Consider the following 22,774-nt stretch of genomic DNA (forward strand, 5'->3'; position numbering starts at 1 on the left):
CCTAACTGACCTTGCCCCTAAAAATAGATCTTAAGACCCTCATTCCAGAGCAGTCCTCTCCATACCCAAAGGAAAAGAATGTCCTTATCTCTGAAGACAGGGGACACAAGAAGAATCTGAACAAACAACCTTGCTGAGCTACTCCCAATTTAGTACCAATAGATCATAACTATTTTGTCCAATCACATCTCTCCACAATTACCCACTTCTGCATCAGAACTGGCATAAAATATATCCAGTTTTCTATTTCTTTGAGTTTTCATTTCTGCAGGCTCCCATGTCACATAAAACTTAAGATAAATGACCTGTGTGCCTTTCTCTTATTCATGTGTCTTTTGTAATAACTGTGAACCTTTTGATGGTTAAGAAATCTTTTCTCCCCTTTGCTATATAAATATATATATATATATATGTATATATATATATATATATACATATATATATTATTCATCATCATAATACCGAGTGATTCATTAGAATAAATCTAAATAACAGGACAACATTAAAATTAAATCATTAAGGGCTGTGGTTGTAGCTCAGTGGTAGAGCACTGGCCTAGCACGTGTGAGGCAATGGGTTTGATTCTCAGCACCACATATAAACAAATAAAGTAAAGGTCCATTGACAACAAAAAATATATTTAAAAAATTAAATAATTAAATTGGACTAGTTTTATTAAAACTCAAAAAATACTTAGTAATACATTTAATGTAGAAAATACGCACAGTAATTCCATTTGAATAATCATGAGTTTCGAAACAACTACATATTATGTACGTCAACTATTTCTGATTACATAGATAGTACTTTAAGAAAGCAGATATTCTAAACAACCATTACTCAATAATTAAGGTTATTACAAAAGTGTACTCCATGAAGTCAATAGAATTATATTTACTAATTGATCTTAAATTTAATAAAACTTTTTCTACTCTAATAACTTTATCACTGTCAGCATATAACTTCAACTAACTTTATAATGGCTGATAATTTCAGCCTATTATTATCAACCTTATTTTAAGGCAAAGTTAATTTAAATAATTTAGTGAAAATATCTTTGCTAAAAAGGAAATGGAAATATCAAGAACTAATCACCTTTTTGAAAAAGTTGAACTACAAAGCTGAAAAGAGGAATTGGTTTGAAGTCTGCAAGTCTAGACAACTGCCCACCCACATACCTCGGAATTCCCAGTTTTATTCTCTGCAGAAATGAAATTAAAGAGACTCAATTCCAAAGACATTTTATGAAGCAGAAGGCAAAACAGAAGGCCAGGGTAACAATGTCAGTGTGCCTTCAATGGAAACCTCCCCTTCCTTCTCTCATCTTGCTTTCAGAACACATAAAACTGGGAAAGACACTGTTGGATTATTTTCTGGAATGGTCTCACAGAAAAGTCCCAAAACATTTTTGCTTCTCTAAGAAAAAGGTCAACCTACACCCAATCACCCAAAGGGAAACTCTACAAACACTGGGAGCCTTACCCAATATAAATAAGGTTTCCAATAGCATTTTAAAAAATATGAAGAGTGCTCACACAGTGGCGGTGACTCAGGCCAGTAATCCCAGCAGCTCCAAGGCTGAGGCAGGAGGATTGCAGTCAGCCTCAGCAATTTCACAAGACCCTGTCTCAAAATAAAAATTTAAACAAAACAAAAACAAAAACAAAAAAAAAACAGACTGGGGATAAGGCTCAGTGGTTAAGCACCCCTGGGTTCAAATCCAAGAACAAAAAAAGAAAAACAAGGGGAGTTCAAAAAAAGAGAAAATAAAATAAACAGGGGCCAAAAAAGTCTATACATGCAAACTCTACATCATGTACAACCAGAAGAAAGAGAAGTTATACTCCATTTATGCATGATCCGTCAAAATGCATTCTACTGTCATGTATAACTAATTAGAATAAAAAAATAAAATATAAAGAATACAAAATTTTTAAAAATTCAAAAAAGTAAAAAATTAAAAATAACTCAAAAAATGTTGAGTATCTCAATGAATGAATAAATGTGACTTGAATGTATTTTGTGAAAGAAATAGCTATTTAAGGAGGCCTCAAACTAATTTTTAAAAATTTTCCTATTCCTTTTTCTGGTTTTTCCATTGTTGCCCTGCAAACATTATGTAAATCTCCCATCTAACTTCTGCCTTTTCAGAATCCTGTATCATCAGTAAAACAGAGAAACAATACTTATTCTTTTAAGGAATTTTGGAAAAGTTATTGTACCATTTTAAGTATTTCTTTCAGGTCTCCCAAACCTATTTGGAAAACTAAATCACAAACTCCAGAGTAATAGGCTGATTAGGCAGGATCCCTTAAATTCTTCATTTCTTATACCTTTGTAAAAACTGCAATTTATCTTCTTCCCTTTTGTTTTGTTTTGTTTTGTTTCATTGTAGAGGAGGAAAAGTTTATTTGGAGCTCATGGTATTAGAGGTCTCAGTCCTAGACAGCTGACATCATTGCTCTGGGCCTGAGATGAGACCAAACATCATAGTGTATAGGTATGGGGGAGGAAAGTGGCTCAGGACATGGCCATCAGACAGCAGAGAGATAGAGAGAACTCCTTTTTGTTTTTCCTTATGTAAATTTTGTTAATTTGGCACACGAAATAGGTAAACTAATAATAAAAAGATGAGACCACTTATATAGAAGGTGAGCAAATAAAAAATATGAAAACAAAGCAAGGAAATAGAGGGCATGATTGAGTTCTTCTGTGAGAGCTGAGTCTAATATATATGAACTTCCCAAAGTCAACTTCCTAGTTTTCTAATTGAAATCAATTTTACTTTTGTGAACAGGCAAACATTGCAATTGCCATATAGGGAAAACCTGAAATAAGAAAAGCTATAAAAAGAATAGATAAGAAAATCCAGGGAAGGGATCATGACTGGAAATACATATTTGGATACAGATTGTTCTTAAGACTATATATTTGGTTCTTAAAACCATGAAAATGAATGAGATCACTAAAAGCAAATGCTATTTGAGAAAAGATTATGAGATAAGTGGTAAAATACTTTCACATTATTTTTTCTTAGTCCTGAAAGACTTCTTAGAATTATTTCTATCAACATGTTTTAAACATTGACTATTAGGGTGCTGAGAATTTATAAAATAAGAAAGAATGTCACATGTAAGGATGACAGCTTTTGGTAAATTTTTATTGGAGTAGGAAAGGGGAAAAAACAGCTAGTTTAGTAGGTACTATCCCCAAATAATCTAGTGTAAATTTTTAATCAAAAAATAGGCCAGACACAGTGGTACATGCCTATAATCCCAGTGACTCAGGAGACTGAAGACAGGAGGATCGAGAGTTCAAAGCCAGCCTTAGCAACAGCGAGATACTAAGCAACTGAGTGAAATCCTGTCTCTAAATAAAATACACACATGGCCCTGGGTTCAATACCTAGCACTGCAAAAGAAAAAAAAAAAAAAAAAAAAACTAAACTAAATAAAATACAAAATAGGGCTGGGGGGATGTGGCTCAGTGGTTGAATGGTTGAGTTCAATCTCTGGTACCCACCCCCCCCCCCAAAAAAAAATAGGAAGAAGTTCTAGTAATTCAATCTCTAAATAAAGTTTTCACCCTCTTTATTCCCCAAATCCCCTCTCTCTCTACCCTTTCACTTCACTCATTACAAACTCCCCATCTCCCAACATCAGAACTCAAGATTACTGCCTGACATTCAGCTCCATGGGATAAGGGGGAGGGAGGGAAAGAAGTGTTAATTCAAATGGTTCTAAAAAGGTTTCCTAAAATAGAGAAAAAAGAGGCACTGAATTTTTCCACCCATTTTTCACTGCTTTGCATACATTAGCACTTAATCACACACACAATCTATCCTCCACACTCTTCAGGAACATTTTTTCAATCTGATCATGTCACTTTTCTGTTTAAATTTCTCCAATGTCATCCATTATGCAAAATAAATAAATGCTAAATTTTTATATTGATTTTGTTCAATCTTTTTAGTATTAAGGAAATAATGTGGTTTTGGTTGTTTGTTTTATTGTTATTGTTTGCCATTTTATATTAGGGATTGAACCCAGGGGAGTTTGACCACTGAACTACATTCCAGTCCTTTTTTTCTTAGTTTTTTATTTTGAGACAGTCTCAATAAGTCTCTGAGGGCCTCACTAAATTACTGAGGCTGGCCTCAAATTTGAGATCCTCCTACTTCAGCCTCCAAGCTGTTGGGATTACAAGTGTCACTGTGTCTGGCTAGGAAATAATGTTTTAAAATTTATTCTGTAACTTTTTTTGCTCATTTTACTTTACATTATATATCATGCTCTGGCCTTTACAACCTCTCTACCAGTATTATATATCATTCTCCCCTTATTTTCCCCATCACATTTCACCTTTCCTCAAAACCACCAAGCTCACAGCAACAGGCAATGTAGAATGAATTAGTTAATCAATGAATGAATTTCTACCTATCCAACCTCTTCTCCTACAATTCCTTACTAATGCTTTCCACTCTAAAATTACTGAGACTAGTTTCCCATTTTCTTTCTTTCTTTCTTTCTTTTTGGACACCAGGGATTGAATCCAGGGGGGGTTAACCACAGAACTACATCCCTAGCCCCTTTTATTTTTTATTTTGAGATACAGTCTCACTAAGTTGTTTAGGGCCGTGCTGAGTTGCCAAGGCTGGTTTTGAACTTGGGATCCTTCTGCATCAGCCTCCCAAGTCACTGGGATTACAGGTATGCACCACCACTCCTGGCTCTAATTGTGGTTTTGATTGGTTTTGATTGATATCTACTTACATTAAGCAATTTTTCATTTACTTATTTGTTATTTGTAAAACAAATTTAAAAAATTAGATATTACATCACACCCACTGGAAAAATTAAATAACAAAACAGACAATAAAATGTGTTGACCATTAAGTGGAGAAATTGGAACACTTATACACTGCTGGTAGAAATGTAAAATAGTGCAACCACTTTGGAAAATAATCTGGCAGTTCCTCAAAAGGTTAACATAGCGTTAGTTACTACATGACCCACTAATTCCACTCCTAGGTATATACTCAAGAGGAATGAAAACACATCCGTCCGATAACTTGCACATCAATGTTCACAGTAGTATTTTTCAAAATAGCCAAAAAATAGAAATACCATATGTCCATCAAATGTGGTAGATCCATAAATCAGAATGTCATTTGACCATAAAAGTAATGTAGTACTGATGCATGCTATAAGATGGATGAACTAGGAAAACATTTCAAGTTAGAAGAAGCTAGTCACAAAAGACTACAATATTTTATGATTCCATTCATATATGTCCATAATAAGCAAATCTCTGCAGACAGAATGTTAGTGATTTCCTAAATGGAAGAAAGGAGGGCAAATGCAGTGGGCACAATGTTTCATTTTGGGTAATGAAAATGCTATGTAATTCATAGTGGTGAGGGTTGCACAACCCTCTGAATGTGCTAAAAAACATGCAATTATATGTGTTAAATGAATAAATTGTATGGTATGCAAACTGTATCTGGATGAAACAGTTATATAAAAAAAAGAGACAGAACTGGACCTACACTTGATTTTATTCTTTATTCATTTATGACAAGGAAGAAAAAAGGACATTACAATGAGCCACTAACTGAAGCTGGAAGTAAATGACAAGCTAAGTTCATAACAGATAAATGCACAAATTTCTTCTCTAAATCTTTCTTTATTGTTTACTAGTAAGAATTTTTAAATACTAAAACAGCATCAACTAGGGTACAATAACAACACAGACTAATTAGTAACATTTGCTGACTACTTACAAGGTATTAAATATTATAAAGTAAATTGGGATAAACTGGAACTCTACATTGCTTTAGAGTGTGTAAACTAGTAAAACTACATTGCAAAGCACTTGGGCAGTTCTTAATATGTAGTTAACAATGTTCAGCCCTTATGATTCAGCAATTTTACTTCTAGGTATATGCCCTAGAAAATTGCTCATGTATACTTAAAAGAGATAGATACAAAGATATTGATTTCAGCATTGTTTATAATGATGAGAAAGTGAAAATAATCTATATGCTCATCAGTAAAGATTTGTATATTCATATTATACAAAAGGTAAAAGGAGTTAAATAAACCTATGCGATGTCAAGAAGAAAAATCTGAAAAAAAATTATAATTTAAAGAATCAATTTAGAAAAGGATAACTGAAGTTTTGTAGACTATAATTAAAACATAAAATTAATTTTAAAAATAAAACAATAAAAACATGTTTTGCTTTATCTATAAAGTTTGGGTATACATGCTAATAAAGCAAAAGAATAAAACCATGGATTGACAGGAATGAATAATAATTACAGAATAGTGGTTATACCAGATGAAGAAATGAAGGAATAGCAGTAGGCTACAAGAAACCCTTCAGCTTTATGAATAATCTTTTTTTCAAAAAATTCAAAATAAAGATAATAAAAGATTTACACTTGCTATATCCACAGGGATATCATATTTTTCTATACTTTCATCTATTTGGAATGTTTTAAAGTACAACTTGTGACATTACTTCAAGAGGTACATTATTTTACCTTAGGATGGAAATCTATAGTTGGAACAAACCTTGAAATGCGTAAATGGCTCCATCTCAACGCAGGCTCTCAATCAAATCCCTTGAGAAAGTTAGCTGCATTCCCTTTATCTAAAAAAGTTTTCCAAATGGGAACAGTACTATCTTTATTAGCAATGTATCAAACTTCCCAATCAAGAAAATATTTTTATTATTCAAATTAAGATTTCCTTACTATAATGTAAACATTACCCCTTCGATAATGTTATTGAAGGACAAGAATATTTACTCAGTATATGCCTGTAATCTCAGCAGCTCCAGAGGCTGAGACAGGAGAATTGCAAGTTGAAAGTCACCCTCAGCAACTTTGTGAGTCCCTAAGCAACTTTTCAAGACCTTGTCTCTAAATAAAATATAAAAAAGGTCTGAGGATGTGGCTCAATGGTCAAGCGCCCCTAGATTCAATCCCTGCTACCAAAGAATAAAAGAAAAAAGAAAAAGAAAAAAAAAAGATATTTACTCAATATTTAAAACACATTCCTGGTTTGAGGCTATAGCCCAGTGGAATATCCCTACTCTTACCTACCACGTGGGCACAGTCGTCAGACCTACCAAAATAAAAAAGTTGACTATTTGAATACTCTTTATAACTAACTCAATTTTCTTTTCTCCAAAGTTAATAAAGAAGCCTAGCTGGATTAGCCTTTTGACATAAAACCTATTTCTCCAGGCTTTACTCATTTTGTTGTTTACCTCAAGCCAATTTTCAAAATGAAATAAAATATTTCACAAGAGACCTCACCAATGTTCAGTATAAAAGAATTATTTCCATATCATACTTATATATTTTAATGGACAGCATGAGAAGACTATAGGTGTATCAATTTCCCACACAAGAAATACCTGTTATCACATTTTCAAATACTTTTGTTTACTGATGAGGTCATCTTATTCCTCAGACAGTGCTGCAGATACAAAAGTACTTTGGAATCCAGTTAATTAACCTCATGTTAACTTCTTTCCTTCACTTAATACGATTTTTACTCAGAACATATACACATTTGAAAATATTTTATTATCACTTATTATTCATAGGGATTCAATAGAAATAAATTATCAAATAAACAAAACTTATAAGGTGCCAACTAAGATGGTAATTCTGGAATTTCAGTACAAGATTAAGGGGTGGCAATCTGCTTCATTTCACTCCCTCCTTCATCTCCTTCCTATTCTAAAACTTGAGGTTTTGTTTGTAGAGCACTAACCTTGTTTTACTTAGGTTGCAGGCTTATTTGGCATAGATTTGCAGGCTAGCTGGCACGCATTGGAGATAGCTAAAGAAAAGAATATGTACCACTAAACCACACCTAGAGATTGCCTTCACTAACCAAAACTAAAGGAAAAAAATATTGTCTCTTTTTTTTGTCTCTATACTGAAGTTTCTCTAACTTCAATAGCTCAAATAATTCTGAAATTATCTGGTTGGTTTGTTTGCTTATTCATTCCTACCTCCAAATGTTGGAATTCAAGTTCCAGGAAAATGGGGAATTTATTCATCTAGTTCACACAGATACACCTAAGAAATGTCTTCTACATACTAGAAATACGATAAATATATTAATGAAACAATATATTATTACTACAAACAACCTGTTTTTCTTCTTGCTTAATTTATTTCAGTATTCCTTTATCACTTCTTTGTACTTTAAATGTTCAAAAAGTACAATTTTTATTTTACTAATTATTCAATTTTTACTAAACAACTGACCTTAAAGCAGACAATCTTTTTATAGTTAAAATAAAATATAAGCTTATAATACTAAACTCAAAAATGTTACTAAAATAAAGCTGAGCAACAAATGAAGTTATCAAATTCTTCAGAAAATATCTCACCTACATAATACTCTTATTAAATAGGTACGAATCAACCACTAGTTGAAATTTGACATGTAATATACAACTTTTTAGTATCATATTTTTGCTTATGGACTGACTTATGTGAACTCTTTAAATTCCCACTGAATTTAACTCCAAAAAGAAAATCTTAAATTTAAATAATACTAACATTAAGAATTGAAGGCTAGATTGGGATTGTAGCTCAGTGGTAGAGCACTTGTCTAGCATGTGTGAGGCACTGGGTTCAATTCTCAGAACCACATGTAAGTAAATGAATAAAATAAAGGTCTATCAGAATCTAAAAAAAATATTAAAAAAAAAAAAAAAAAGACTCAAAGGTCCCTCATCCAGTGCTCCAGAAGGTAGACTTACTTCCTGGTAGATCTTAAAAGCACCTGCAGGAGCTCTGTTTAGTCAATGATAAATGGATTTTGCCCCCGCTGGACTCTGAAGCTCCAAGTAGAATCCAGGTGCAGCCTCCAACTGGGAAAGTCACCAAACCCAGCAGATTTCATGTGGGCAAGCACAGGAACCCCCAAGACTGTCCTGGAAGAAGGCCCAGCCCCTCTGCTGCCCAGGATAGCAGGTACCTTCTGGCTCTGAGTTTAGAAATGGGGAAAGGGAGAAGGAAAGCACTATTTGAGGCTCTATAAAACCAGCTGCTACTTCCAAATCTACTGTCTACAATGGTTTCTTTCTGAGTTTTCTTCCTTGCCTCAGAACCCCAGTGGAAGTTTTGGAACTAGCCATTCGACCTGGAGTGGGATTTTCAGGAGCCAACTCACTTCTGGAATTGTCTTGGGAGGACAGGTGGGGAGTAGGTTACTGATGTCTCACCTTAATAGCTTGATGTCTCACCTTAATAGCTTGTGTTTTTATAAGCTGCTGCTGGGTATTATTCTGGAGTGAGTCTTTTTTTATATACATATTGTATTTTTATATGCATTTTACAAAGTGGTATTAACTGTTTTTGTACAAGAAAAAAAACTGCGCAATTCTATTGCAAGGGTCTGATTTTATTTTGAAAGGCAGGTTTACCTGAAATTTGTATTTAGTGGGGATTACTGATTGTCTGATTTTAAGCTGCTGCCTTCTGAGACATCGTCTAATAAAAGATTACTCAAAAAAAAAAAATTAAAGACCCACCTCCATTCCCCTAGGGAATGAAAAGTTAAGGAAAATTTTCATTACTTTTTATTCTAACTCAAGCATTTCTGAAAATTTACCAACTGATTAAGAAAATATTATAGAAATCTACAGTATTGCTGGTTTGAAGAGTTAGAGAACAGGTACTTAAGAGAAATCCTAGAAAGTAGAGAGTCATCAAAAGAAATCCCCAAATCTGTATTTTTAAAAAGGTGAATCTCTATTTAAAGAAAGAGAAAAAGATTAAATCTCTTCTTTATATAGAATGACAGACAACTAACAAACACTGAAGGAATGACAGAGGAGAATCATCAATGGATGTCAAAATTAGAAGGCAGAAGTTTGATTTAAAACAAACTACTTACAGTGTCAACATAACTTTCCAAAAAATTAATTAGGAATTTTAAAAGGAAAAATACAAAGGAGGAAAATGTCACACATTATCTTAACCAAATGATCAAAGTTAACATTGCCAATATTTGGAAAAACCAATATCATATGCATCATGATATAATGCATTCAAAATAATATAATATCACTTTAGTGTTCTCCCTGCAAAATATATATAAACTGAATCTGATACTGAAGAAACATCAGAAAAACCCAAATTAAGTTACACTCATAAAATATTGTCATGCATTCCCTTAAAATGTCAAAAGAAGCTAAAGAAAGACTGAGGAACTATTTTAGACTTAAAAAAAAAAAGACTTTTGGTCAAAGGTCCAATGTTTTCTCTGAGATGTGGAAACTAAACCAAAATAAGGGGGAGGTAAAAAGAAATCAAGAAAGATCAGTGGATTAGACAAAGGGGAATGAAGGGAAAAGAAGAGGAATGGAATAGAGAAAGACAGTGGAATGACTCTGACCTAACTTTCCTATATACGTATATGAATGTACCATAATGAATCTCATCATCATGTACATCATGATGATAATTTTTAAAAAATTATAACAGAAGGATCAGTAGAGTAGGGGGAAGGTAACGGGGGGAGGAAGGAGGGGAAGGACTAAATTAGAACAAATTATATTCCATGCTTTTATAATTATGTCAAAATGAATCCTATTGTCATATAAAAGGAACGAATAAAAAATAAAATATAAAAAGACTTTTGAACAACACAAGACAAATAAATGCACTGTGTGATCCTAGATCACTTGCCTGTGGGGAAAAGAGTTGTTAAGATAATTAATAAAATTGTCTTAAAGGATACTGTTAAGACAATTAATAAAATTCAAATATGAACTATAGATTAAACACTACTATAATATATATCAATATTAAGCATCTGGATATTGACAATTGTAATATGGTTATATAAGAGAATGTCCTTGTTTTTAGAAAATATAAACTGAAGTATTTAGGGGTAAAAGGTAATGATATTGACAATTATTCTCAAATAGTAGGCAGAATTTTTAAAAAGTCTGCCTGGGTCATCTGCTTCCAGCCAAGATGGAAGGGATGGAATTTATCCTCATTCTTGAAACCATATTTAAAATAGACAAATTATATGAAACATCAGTATGCAATACAAAAGACTTCAGGAAAGAAAAAAAAAGGATAATGATCCCTGAGAAAAGGGAAAGTAACTAAGTGAGTCCTATGATTATCCCAGCTTACTATCTTGAGAATTTTGAAGCTATGACACAGAGAGGATAGTAAGGCAGAGCTCAATGATCTTTGAGTTGAAGAGATAGCAGAAAATATGAAAAACCAAGACAATTAGAATTTACAGGACTGAGTACAGGAACAGAAACAGCTATTCAAACAGATAATTCTGGTGTCTTACAGAAGGTTTCCTTGATTAGCTCATGAATGTGAGAGAAGTATGGAAGGCAAGAGAAAGAATCACTCAAAAGAAGGAGAGATAACAATGCCTAGCATATACACAGCATTACATATGATACTTTTATCACCAGCCCAAATGGAAAATTTCATGAACTTGCCTGAGTTTGGTAGAAATATTAGCCCTACACTGAGCAAGCACTATTCCTTCCACATAACAAATTTTAAAAGAAAGATACAGAAGAATCAGTTTCCAAATAGTACATCCCAGAAGAAAAGCTCAAGAATATTTATAGAAATACAAGAGGGTAAAACAACACAATGTCCAGTATTCAATCAAAAACTGCCAACTATGCAAAGAAGCAGGAGAATATAGCACATAAGAAAGCAATAACTTAGTTAAACGAAACTAAGTTACAATTGATGCAGATAATAAAATTAGCAGATAAGTATTTTAAAACACATATATATGTTGTAAAGCCTACACAGAGATGTGGATGCAAAAAATTAAACTGCCAGAGATGCAAAAAATTATCCTACTACTAGAGATGAAAAATTAACTGAAAAAAATAAATCAGATGAGACTCAGGATAGATTGATATTACAGAAAAGAAATGAACTTGAAGACACAAAAAACAGGAACTTCCCATAATGAAAGACATAGAGAAGAGGGAATGTAAAAAATAATAAACAGAGCATCAGGGAACCGCCTTTAAGCAGTCAAACATATGTGCATTTGGAATCATCAAAGGAAGAGAAGGGGGCTTAACAAAAATATATGCTGAAAAATTAATGGGCTGAAATTTCAGAGTTTGATTAAATCAGTTTTTAGGAACTCAACAATCCTAAACTTGAAACTTCAAACATCCATCATAATCAAAATTTTCAAATCAATAAAGGTAAAGAAGGATTATACACCATGGTCACCCAAATTAAACTGACATACAGATCATTACATCCAAAAACAGCAGAATGCACATTCTTTTCAAGTATACCTGGAAGGTTTAGTAAGAAAGAACATATTCTAGACCATAAAACAAGCCTAAATAAACTAAGAAGCATTCATTATACAAAGTCCATTCTCTAACCACAGTGGAAATAAATTAGAAATAATAATGAGCTCTGGGGAGAAAGTCTCAAATATTTGAAAGTAAATAACACAATTCTAAATAGTGGGTCAAAAAGAAATAATCTAAGTGGAAATTGGAAAGTATTTTGAACTGAAGTGAAAATACAACATAACCAAATGCGTAAGATGTAATTAAGATATATTTATGGGAAATTTTTATAACATTAAACATCTGTGTTAGAAACACTTATGTAAGAAAAACAGGAAGGTCTTAAATCAATAACCACAGCTCACACCATAAGAAAACACAAAACAAGAGCAAATTAAATCTGAATCAAGTAGAAATCATAGCAAAAACTCAATGAAATAGAAAACAGAAAAGCAAGACAAAAAGTCACAGACAAAACTTGATATGATCATTGAAACCTCTACTCAGAGTGACTAGAGGGAGGAGAGAGAAGATAAAAATTATTAGTACAAGAAAGAAAAGTGATGTTATTATACATTCCATAGATATTAAGAGCAATTATGCCAATTTATTCCACCTCTTAGAAGAAACAAATACATCCTTGAAAGACTCAAATTATCAAAGCTCACTGAAGAAGATATCCTAGGGCTGGGGTATAACTCTTTGATAGAACACTTCCTTATTAGCAGTTTAACAAACCCAGGGTCTAGGGTTGGAGCTCCCGAACCACAAGAAAAGAAACAAACCAACAACAACAAATAATAATCTAAAGAGCCCTGTATCTATTAAACAGCTTTAACTGATAGTTTAAAATTCATCCCACAAAGAAAATTCCTAATTCAGACAGTTTCAGTTTCACTGGTGAATTCTACAAACTATTTGAGAAAGAAATAATCCCAATCATACACAAACTTCTAGATACCTGAAAAGTTGAAAATGTTCCCTAATTTTGCACTGTCAACAATACCCAATACCAAAATTAAAGATATAAGAAAACCACATAACAATATTCCTCATAAACACAAATGTTAAAAAAATTGGCAAATTAAATCTAAATATATTAAAAGAATAATACATCATGATCAAATTGGGTTTATCCCAGGAATGCAGAGTTGGTTTACCAATCTAAAGCAATCAACATAACTCACTATATTAGTAAACTTTAAAAAGAAGATCATTACTGTTAAGTGATACAAAAAAGACATTTGACAATATCCGATATCCATTTTTGATAATCTCAACGAAATAGGAATAGAAGTAAATTTACTCAACTTTATAAATGACATTAAACAAAATTCACAGCTAATGATGAAAAAGAATGCTTTCCCCACTAAGATCAGGGACAAGATAAAGATGTCAATTCTCATTTTATTAAACATCGTATTAGATCTTTTAGCTAGAACAATAAGACAGGAAAAATAAATAAAATTCATTCATGAAGTTGTCTTTATTTTCAGAAAATATGATCATCTTTGTAGAAAATCCAATGGAATTTATTTTTAAAACTACTAAAACTAATACATTAATTTAGCAAGATTATAGAATATAAAATAAATTTATAAAAATCAATTGTATTTTCTATACCAGTTACAATTTTAAATGAAATTTTAGAAATAATATCATTCACAATAACATAAAAAATATGACCAAACATGTAAAAATACTGAAAACCACAAAACACTACTAAGAGAAATTAAAGAAGACATAAATAAATGAAGAGATAGACCTTGTAATTGATCAGGAAGACTATTGTTCAAATGTCAATTCACTAGGTGTAGCCCACACTCAAAGAGAAGGGCTTATATAAGGTCACAAATACCAGGAAGTGGAGATCTTTGGGGTTATCCTAGAAGTCAGTCTATGACAGGTACCAATACTATTAAAGACCCTCACATAATTTTTTATTGAACAATTTTTGCTTCCTCCTAAAAGGACTCTGTAGCTATAATACCTGGTTTGGCTTAAATCTTGGTTTTACTAATTACTGTATAACCTTGCCAATCATTTAACTTTCTTGTGCCTCAGTTTCCTCATCTATAAAATGCCAAAAACAGTACCTATTTCAAGCATGATTAAGTATCTATAAAGCTCTTAAGAATCTGGCACATAATAAGCACTTGTTTATATGCCTACATTATTACATTCATAAAACCAACAGAAGTACTAAAGTTACTACTTCTTTAAGTTAAATGTTGATTATAATTACATTCTTCTTTACTTTAAGACAATCACTACAAGTAAGGCACTGTTTTTTTGTCAGGGTATGTATAAAAACAATTCACTAAACTTCATGAACTTAGTCTACCTCAGGCACTGATAGAAAAAGTATCTTATTTCCATTTTTAGTTAAAGTTTCATAAACATAGGTAATGCCTGGGGTGACCATATTCTGTTTTGCAGGTCCTGGTTTGTGCCTATTCTCCAGGTCTGCTCCACTTTCACTCTTAAAAGTGCCCCAATTATGGGCTAGGGTATGACTCTGTGATATAGTATTTGCCTCCCTTATACAAGGCTGGGGTTCAATCCCAAGCACTATAAAATATATAACAACAAGAATGTCCCAGTCACCACAGGAAATTGTCATAGTCCTAGAATGGAAAGGAAAGTGGATCTAGATAAAACTTTTGAATAAGAAACAAACAAGACAGGGGGAAAAGGAAAAGAAACTGAAGAAGGAAGAAGAGGGTTTTGGGCAGTGGGGATGGGTAGAAATCTTGGGAACAGAGTGGTAAGATAATAACGAATGATTCAAAATGTCCAAATACCACAGTCAACTTGTCCACACTCTGCATTCATATTTTCTACACTGCCTATAAACCTAACTTTTTTTTTTAGTAGTGGGTAATAACACATTCTTAAATGCTTACTAATACTTCATAAAATATTTATTTGACTGGCATTTCCTTAAGGATTTAAAAAATTCTTAGTGAATACCAAATAAATGTTAATGTACCACATTTAATCTCTCTTCTATCTGCTCTTATATATAATCATGAAACCCATATATAATTCCAATAGACACTTTCTTTAAAAACTAAGAAAACTTGTTTAAATCTATACATTACAAGCCAAGTTCTACCAAGAAACCATTTTTATAGCTATTTTCAAAGGCCTATCTAAAAACATTGGTTGACTTACTTTGGAAATTCTAATTCCTTTATAATCCAGCAATACCAAAGTAAATAGTCATGACCTCTTAAGAGGATAAATATGCCCACTTTAATTAAAGACCAAATTATTTTGACTTCGTGTGTAATTTTTACATCATATTTTAAGATGTATTTATAAGTCCTATGTTTTCACTAATGAAAAATCATTCAAGTACAATAACCAAAAATAGCCCATAAACAAAGGCATTCTTAAAAGTTAGGTACCTTCAATTTTTGAAAATTTAGGCTAATAAGAGGAAAGCAGGGAGGGGGATATAGCTCAGTGGTAGAGCTCCTGCCTAGGATTTGTAAGGCCTGGATTCAATTTCCAGCACTGCAAAAATGACAATAAAAAAGCAGTACTGTTGTTCATCAGTACAACACTGATGAACCTTGAAAATGTTTGGGAAAGTAAAAGAAGTAAGTCACACACAAAAAATCATATATTATATGATTCTGTTTATATGAAAGGTCCAGAAAAGACAAATATACAGACAGAAACTTAGATTAGAAATTGTCCTGCTTGGAGTAAAGGAGAGGGTAGGAATAAGCGGCATCCTTTAGGAGAGAGAGAATATTCTAAAATTAATTAGAGTGGTGATTGCATAACCCTGTGGATATACTAAAAACAGTGAATTATATTTTAAATAAGTAAATGTGTGGTTTCTGAATTAGATTTTAATAAAGGTGGTGCCAAAAATAGTATTGAGCCTCTAATTCCTACCCTAAGTATATAAATGATTATGTACTAATTCCTTAAAGCTAAGGAATGTATGCACTAGTATCTTCATGTGAATTACTAATCACAGATGCCAGTATAATCTATGTCACTAAATTCATACTGAATTTCAGACTATGTATGGATTTCTTGAACATTTAATCACAAAATAAATTTAGAAATTGGCTTGACTTTAAACTTATGGTGACTTTAATCTTATTTCCTGACTTTGTAGGGAAATAAAAATAACTTAAATATTATGTCAAATTGCCAGTTTTTATTCCTAAGCATCTGTTAATTTGCAACTTGTTGGTACAAAACTTAAATGAAGTATGAAAGGTAATACAAGTCAAACTAATGCTTGATTTAGACATTTCAAATGTATACATATTTCAAAACACCATGTCATACACCATAAATATATACAATTTTTGCCAATTAAAAATAATTTATAAAAGTAAAAAAAATACAAAGTTTAATGAAGATAACTTGAAAGTTTTGTTAACAAGTAATTTAACTGTATATGTACTATCTAACTTTACCCTTTTAAATTTTGTTTCTAGAGTTTGAAGTACAAAATGTTAATTATTTCTTGACTTAGTTATATATTATTATATTGCATTATTCAAAATGCAAAAGTTAAAAAGCTAAAAAACATCAAGCTGATTTAGGTGAATACTATCAACTATTAGTTTAATCTATGGAAAAATCAATACAAGTTCTTAATACTGATATTTTACATTAAAAAATCACAAAAATGAAAGATCAGTTTCATTATTCTACTATTAATGTTTATTTAAAATATAATGTTGGGTTGGGGTTGTGGCTCAGTGGTAGTGCATTTGCCTAGCACTGGTGAGGCACAGGGTTAGAACCTCGGCATCACATAAAAAACAAAATAAACAAAATAAAGGTATAAAAAAATAAAAAATATATAATATAGTATAATAATTTAAAATAATCTGTGGAATATAACAATATATGGAAGCATTGCTATATTTCCACACATTTACACATTATAGCACTAACTCTGGTATTCAGAGCCAAGAGGTCAGGTAGTTACTACACCATAGAAAGGTAAGTGAATACCATTTTAGGAAGGAACACAAAGCTACATAATGTTAAAGATTTGCTAAATCTGGGTGGTAAAAACAGATTTTTACTATATTTTATATTATTAATTATTGTTAACTATCATATGTAAAATATGTATGTATAAAATATTTTATGTATAAAAATATACTTTTATGTATGTATGTGTACATATAAAATATATATGTACATTAAAGTATATGTATACACAAATAATTTAACATGTTCATTGATGTTACTTAAATATTATTGATAAAAGAAAAAAAAATATTTTAAATTTATTTTCTGTCTAATCAGAATTATCTGATAACTGTACAGAGCACAGTTTCAAATTTAAGTCAATAAAATAAAACAATAAGGTATCATTTGCTAAAGGGAGATAATATTTAAGGCCCTGGGGTAAAATTTGGCCTTGGGAGATAAATTATCAGTTTCCTCCTGGAATTCCCAAAAAAATGCTTTATGTCACCTATATAATAACATATCATTCTCCCTATTGAACTGACATTTTGAGCAAAAATAAATCATGATCTTACCTATAAAAGGGGAGGGGTCACAACACTGAATATTGATAAGTGAATCATACAAAGCAGTTTTCAACATTAATATAAAATCATCTGTAGAATTCTCAGAATTATTTTTATTAAAAGTAGCACTATGACTTAAACATGCTCAATTTCACAAATAAAAAATATATAAGAGAGAATCGAGGATTGGTAACTCCCTTCCATTCCCTGAAAATAACTGTATCTAAATAACAAAGATGATAGTCATCTCGTTTTGATTAGACACTCTGTAGCCCTATTATAAACTGTTAAATAGGCTAAACGCTACTTTAATACGTTAGTAACAAAAAATGAAATATTCTGTATTGCCCCAAAGAGGCATTTTTCTAATCTCTACTACATTAGCCAATCTAAAATGATACAAAATCCAAATTCTGAACTGCCCTATTAAATCCTAACATCATTTCTAGTACTAGCCTAACCATTAGAGACAAATTAAGGAGAAAATGTTATGTTAAAACCCCAAACATCAAAGAGGCACTCAAAGTAGCTTACAGAAGCAAGAAAAAGCTCTGCAAAAAAATCAGAAAAACATCTGGGCACATTCAGAGTAACAAACTGTACAGCTGAATGTTGTCAGTGCAAAGAAAGGGTGGCTAACTGCCCAGATCACACTCAGTACTTGAATACTTATAAATATGCACTCTTGGTATAACTTCTGCCATTTGATGCAAAAGATAAAAATCCATATATAGATACAAAAATGAAAATGTGAAGTGTTTTACAATATAAAAAAGTCATGTAAATATCTGTAATAGTTTATAAACTATATATATTAGATGTTTTCCTCTAGTAACTTCATTAACACTAATCATATCTATCATTTTTTTACACAAAGCTTTTCATATTAGCACAAGTCCCAGTATATTTTTAATTCCTTAAGTATATTTGGGACCATTCCAGACCACAAGACTCACAGAAATTGCAGAATTAATCAGACTGATGTGTCAACACATATGAACACGAAACCATATGATTTGTTTTTTCAGCAAACATGAACAAAATTTTGTGGTTTATGATGCAGGTAGATGAAGTCAATGAAAGGATAACTAATAAACAAATAAACAAACAAACAGACTCAGAAATTTGAATTCTGTAGTTCCTTAACAGAATATTTTCTAAAAATTACACTGAAGTAACTTATCTTACTCAGTTTAAGATTCTGATTTCATATACTTTATACTTCATAGAACTTAATGTAGATTCAATGAGTACACCACAGATAATGCATCTGTTACATACTGCCTTGCAAATTATTAGAAATAATTAACATGGTAAAAGCTATTTCACTCAGCCCAAGGCAGAAGAGTATTTCCCCTTTGCTTGTTTGCTACTGTTACTTTATTTTGTCTTTTATTTTTAAATACTGGCACAAGGTCAAAAGATACACTTAAAATTATTTAAGCATAATGTTTCTAACCAACCACAATTAGAATATAAAAAAACTAAAACAAAGCCAGGCATGGTGGTGCACATCTGTAGTCACAGCTACTCAGGAGGATGAGGCTTAAGTCCAGAAGTTTGAGACCAGCCTGGGCAACATAACCAGATTCTCCAAAAATTAAGTAAAGAAATAAACTAAGATAGGATAGTCAAGAAAGACAAGATCATCAGATTTAGTCCTCTTTCACTTAGCTGAGTGAACTTGAGAAACATATTTAACTATTTTGAATGTTTTCTCCTTTCTAACATGAGGAAGATAATACTATCTACTTCACGGAGTTACTGCTTGAAGAATAAAAAAGATTTGAATACAGTTTTTTAAACTACAAATCAATATATTAATTCCTTCAGTTATTGTCAAGTTAATAATTTTGTTTGAGAGAAAAGCTATTTAATACATAGTGTAATAATTCATCTTCTTTATATATCTTGATTAAAATTTAAATAGATAATATATGAGTAAATTGTATAATTACCAATATCCTCTTCCCCTCTAATAAATTAACACAAATTAACAAAACTTGGAGGTAAGAATAGTTAATTATTTAATAACCAAAAGTCTATTTCTAAATAGACATTTTTAAAATAGACATTTTCTTATACTTTTAAATCTTGCTTTTAGTAAGTATTTTGTTCAATTAATAAATCATATATGTGCTTCCAATTAAACATTATGAGTAGGACTTAATCAGTAGAAGGAAAGTTATTTATTAAATTTCTAGGTCAAACCTTAATCTTTTCTTGTTTCTTACTTGGTTAATTTAATGTCAACACAGTAATAGTGCATTCTTTCTCAGTAGTAAAAAATAAAGAGTCATTTTGCTTTTTTCTATCCTCGTTACCTGAATGAGGCTTCAGATAGAACTAAATATAATTACAGTATCAAACAAATAATAATCAAAGGAAAAATACTTGCAACAAACCATACCTAGTAATAAGAACTGCATTATCGTGGTGGGCAATCCCATTTTCTGGAATGGTGTTTCCATCACTTTGGTGGGAGAGAATGGATTTCTGCCATTTACAGAAGCTATCGAGGGACTTGTCTGCATGGTGGTTTATCTCCAAGTTTGGCTGCAATACAACATGCATACCAGAAATGTTCCAAACAAATTACTAAGGTTAGTTGTTAAAACTTTTGAAGACTAAAGTGGGACTATAATTAGAAGCAGTGGTTTCCAGGAAAAATCTCATGCCAATTTTGATCTCTGTAATATCTGACCTAGAGTTCATTTCGTTTATTATTGAACATTCTTTCCAGTTTCAGTTTAATTATAATGTGAACATATGTGAGGCTATCAGCATATAAAACCAACAAAACCATTATTATAAGGTATGCCATGCAAATGCTCATCCTTATACTAAAACATAGCTAATACACATATATACATATGTACATATGTATATATACATATATATATATAAATAACTTTCACAAGACTTAAGAGGTATATTCTTGTAAAGTATTTAAAATTTGCTTAAAACATTAAATGTTTAGAGTTAAAAATCATAATCAACTATGACTTCCTAAAAGGACAAATAAGGAAACATATTATTTAATAATAAATAATTCCATAGCCTAAGAGTTTTAGATTTAAAAACTAATTCATTCTTACCTGATCTTCTGTGAGAACAATTAAGCGGGCCACTATAATGTTCACAACGTTTCCTAGGCTGGAATCACGGTAAAGTTTGGCAACCTGACCTCCAGAAAATAAGAAAAGACACAAAGTCAGACAAAAATCATAGGATCATAGTTTGATTCTTTTTAAGTGATTAAAAAAATCATGCCCATTGTATAAATGAAAAGATATTTTTTCAATGATGTATCGCTTAGAATTCAAGATACCTTGGTAAAATATTTTTACATGAGCCCACCTCAAGAAATATTTTTTCCTCAAGATGAACAATATCACAGTAACTAAAGGGTAAGCTGATATTTCAAGTTATAAAAACTTCTTAAACAAGATTTAACAATCCATTAAAAACATAGCATCTAAAAATTAACAATAAGGTCATCTTTAAATTATTTTCTATGGAAGTTAAACATTACTAGGCCAATTCTTAGGCTATAACTCAGTGATAGAACACATGCTTAGTATGTGTGAGGCCCTGAAATGAATCTCAAGTACCAAATATATTCTTTACAATTTAGACAGATGAATTCTTATCATCATTTATTTCATAGTAAAAATCTATGACCTTCGTATAAAACACACCAAACTACTAAGTTAAACAGTATATAGAAGGTTCAAACTTACAATATTCATCACACTCAAAATGTAGTGTTCAATATCTTTGCGGCCGTGGTAGCCCACCATCATTTTGTCTGCCACTACTAATGTTTCCACAAACCGCTCAATGCTCACTGATCTCTTCTGTCTCTGGCGGATATGTGTGTCGTTAGTTGGCAGTAAAGAAGGAAAAGCAGATGATGTATCGTTCAACCACCAAGGTTTGCCACTTCTTGTGAGGTCTACAATAAGCACAATTAACTGATTCAGATAAAATCACTAGTTAAACATATTTATAGATATTTCATGTAGATAAATTCATAAATTTTCTAATACATTATGATTTTTCAAAATTAGGAAAGGGAATGAAGAAATGCAGTAGTATCTTTTAAAAATTAAAAACAACATTCAACTACTCATAAAAATAAATCTGTAAATGAATTATTAGTAAAACATTTTTCAAATAATCATTTCTTATTATTATCCCAATGAGTAATTATATCATAATACTTTAAATTTAGAATGTAGGCTGGAGTTGTGGCTCAGTGGTAATGCACTCACCTCGCACATCTGAGGCACTGGGTTCAATCCTCAGCACCACATAAAAATAAATAAATAAAATAAAGGCATTGTGTCCATTTACAACTAAAATATATTTTTTAAAATTTAGAATACATTCTTTAAAGAATCATTTGAAGTTATTTTAAAAGTAACTAAGGCATAAACTTTAGAAACAACCTAAAATAGTTCTGGTGGAAAACAATGATACAGCAAAACTCTAGTCCTAAGTTATTTCTAAGCATTTATTTTAAAGTAAGATGCTTTTATTAAACTATCTTAATTAAAACCAATTTTATTATTTTAGAAGTCTCAATTTAAATGACTATGAATTAGTTTTTCCACAAAATTTTGCAATCAATAACTATTTATACTAACAGAGTACACAAAGTTTTCCTTTTCCAAAGTCTAGGGATAAGGAGCATTAAAATGAGAGTTGAAAGATTCCATACAATTTGTGTTAGACTACATTTGGTGTGGATTATTGTGCATCCTTTGTTTCCTAGTCACTTGGTTCTTCAGTACAGAGGAAACCTTTTAATTCCATGGCATTTGCAAATACTGCTTCATTTATATTCATCTTCATTAAAAAAACTTGAGCAGGTAAAGGTTCTCTGCATACCTCAC

The 22,774-nt window shown here is 31.4% G+C and overlaps 1 protein-coding gene across 1 annotated transcript in view; it reads right to left on the reverse strand.

The window, feature by feature from the left end:
• The window catches only part of Adamts6 (ADAM metallopeptidase with thrombospondin type 1 motif 6), a 293,124-nt gene that overhangs the window by 251,609 nt on the left and 18,741 nt on the right, over positions 1 to 22,774 (reverse strand). Inside the window, exons 4-6 of the mRNA XM_047555805.1 lie at positions 21,617 to 21,831; positions 20,972 to 21,055; positions 20,284 to 20,429 (exon numbers count right to left, since the gene is read on the reverse strand). Of these exons, the coding sequence (XP_047411761.1) occupies positions 20,284 to 20,429; positions 20,972 to 21,055; positions 21,617 to 21,831 (445 nt within the window). The remainder of the gene's footprint in view (positions 1 to 20,283; positions 20,430 to 20,971; positions 21,056 to 21,616; positions 21,832 to 22,774) is intronic.

The sequence above is a fragment of the Sciurus carolinensis genome, chromosome 6 (assembly GCF_902686445.1).
Source record: "Sciurus carolinensis chromosome 6, mSciCar1.2, whole genome shotgun sequence".
Lineage (NCBI taxonomy): Eukaryota > Metazoa > Chordata > Mammalia > Rodentia > Sciuridae > Sciurus > Sciurus carolinensis.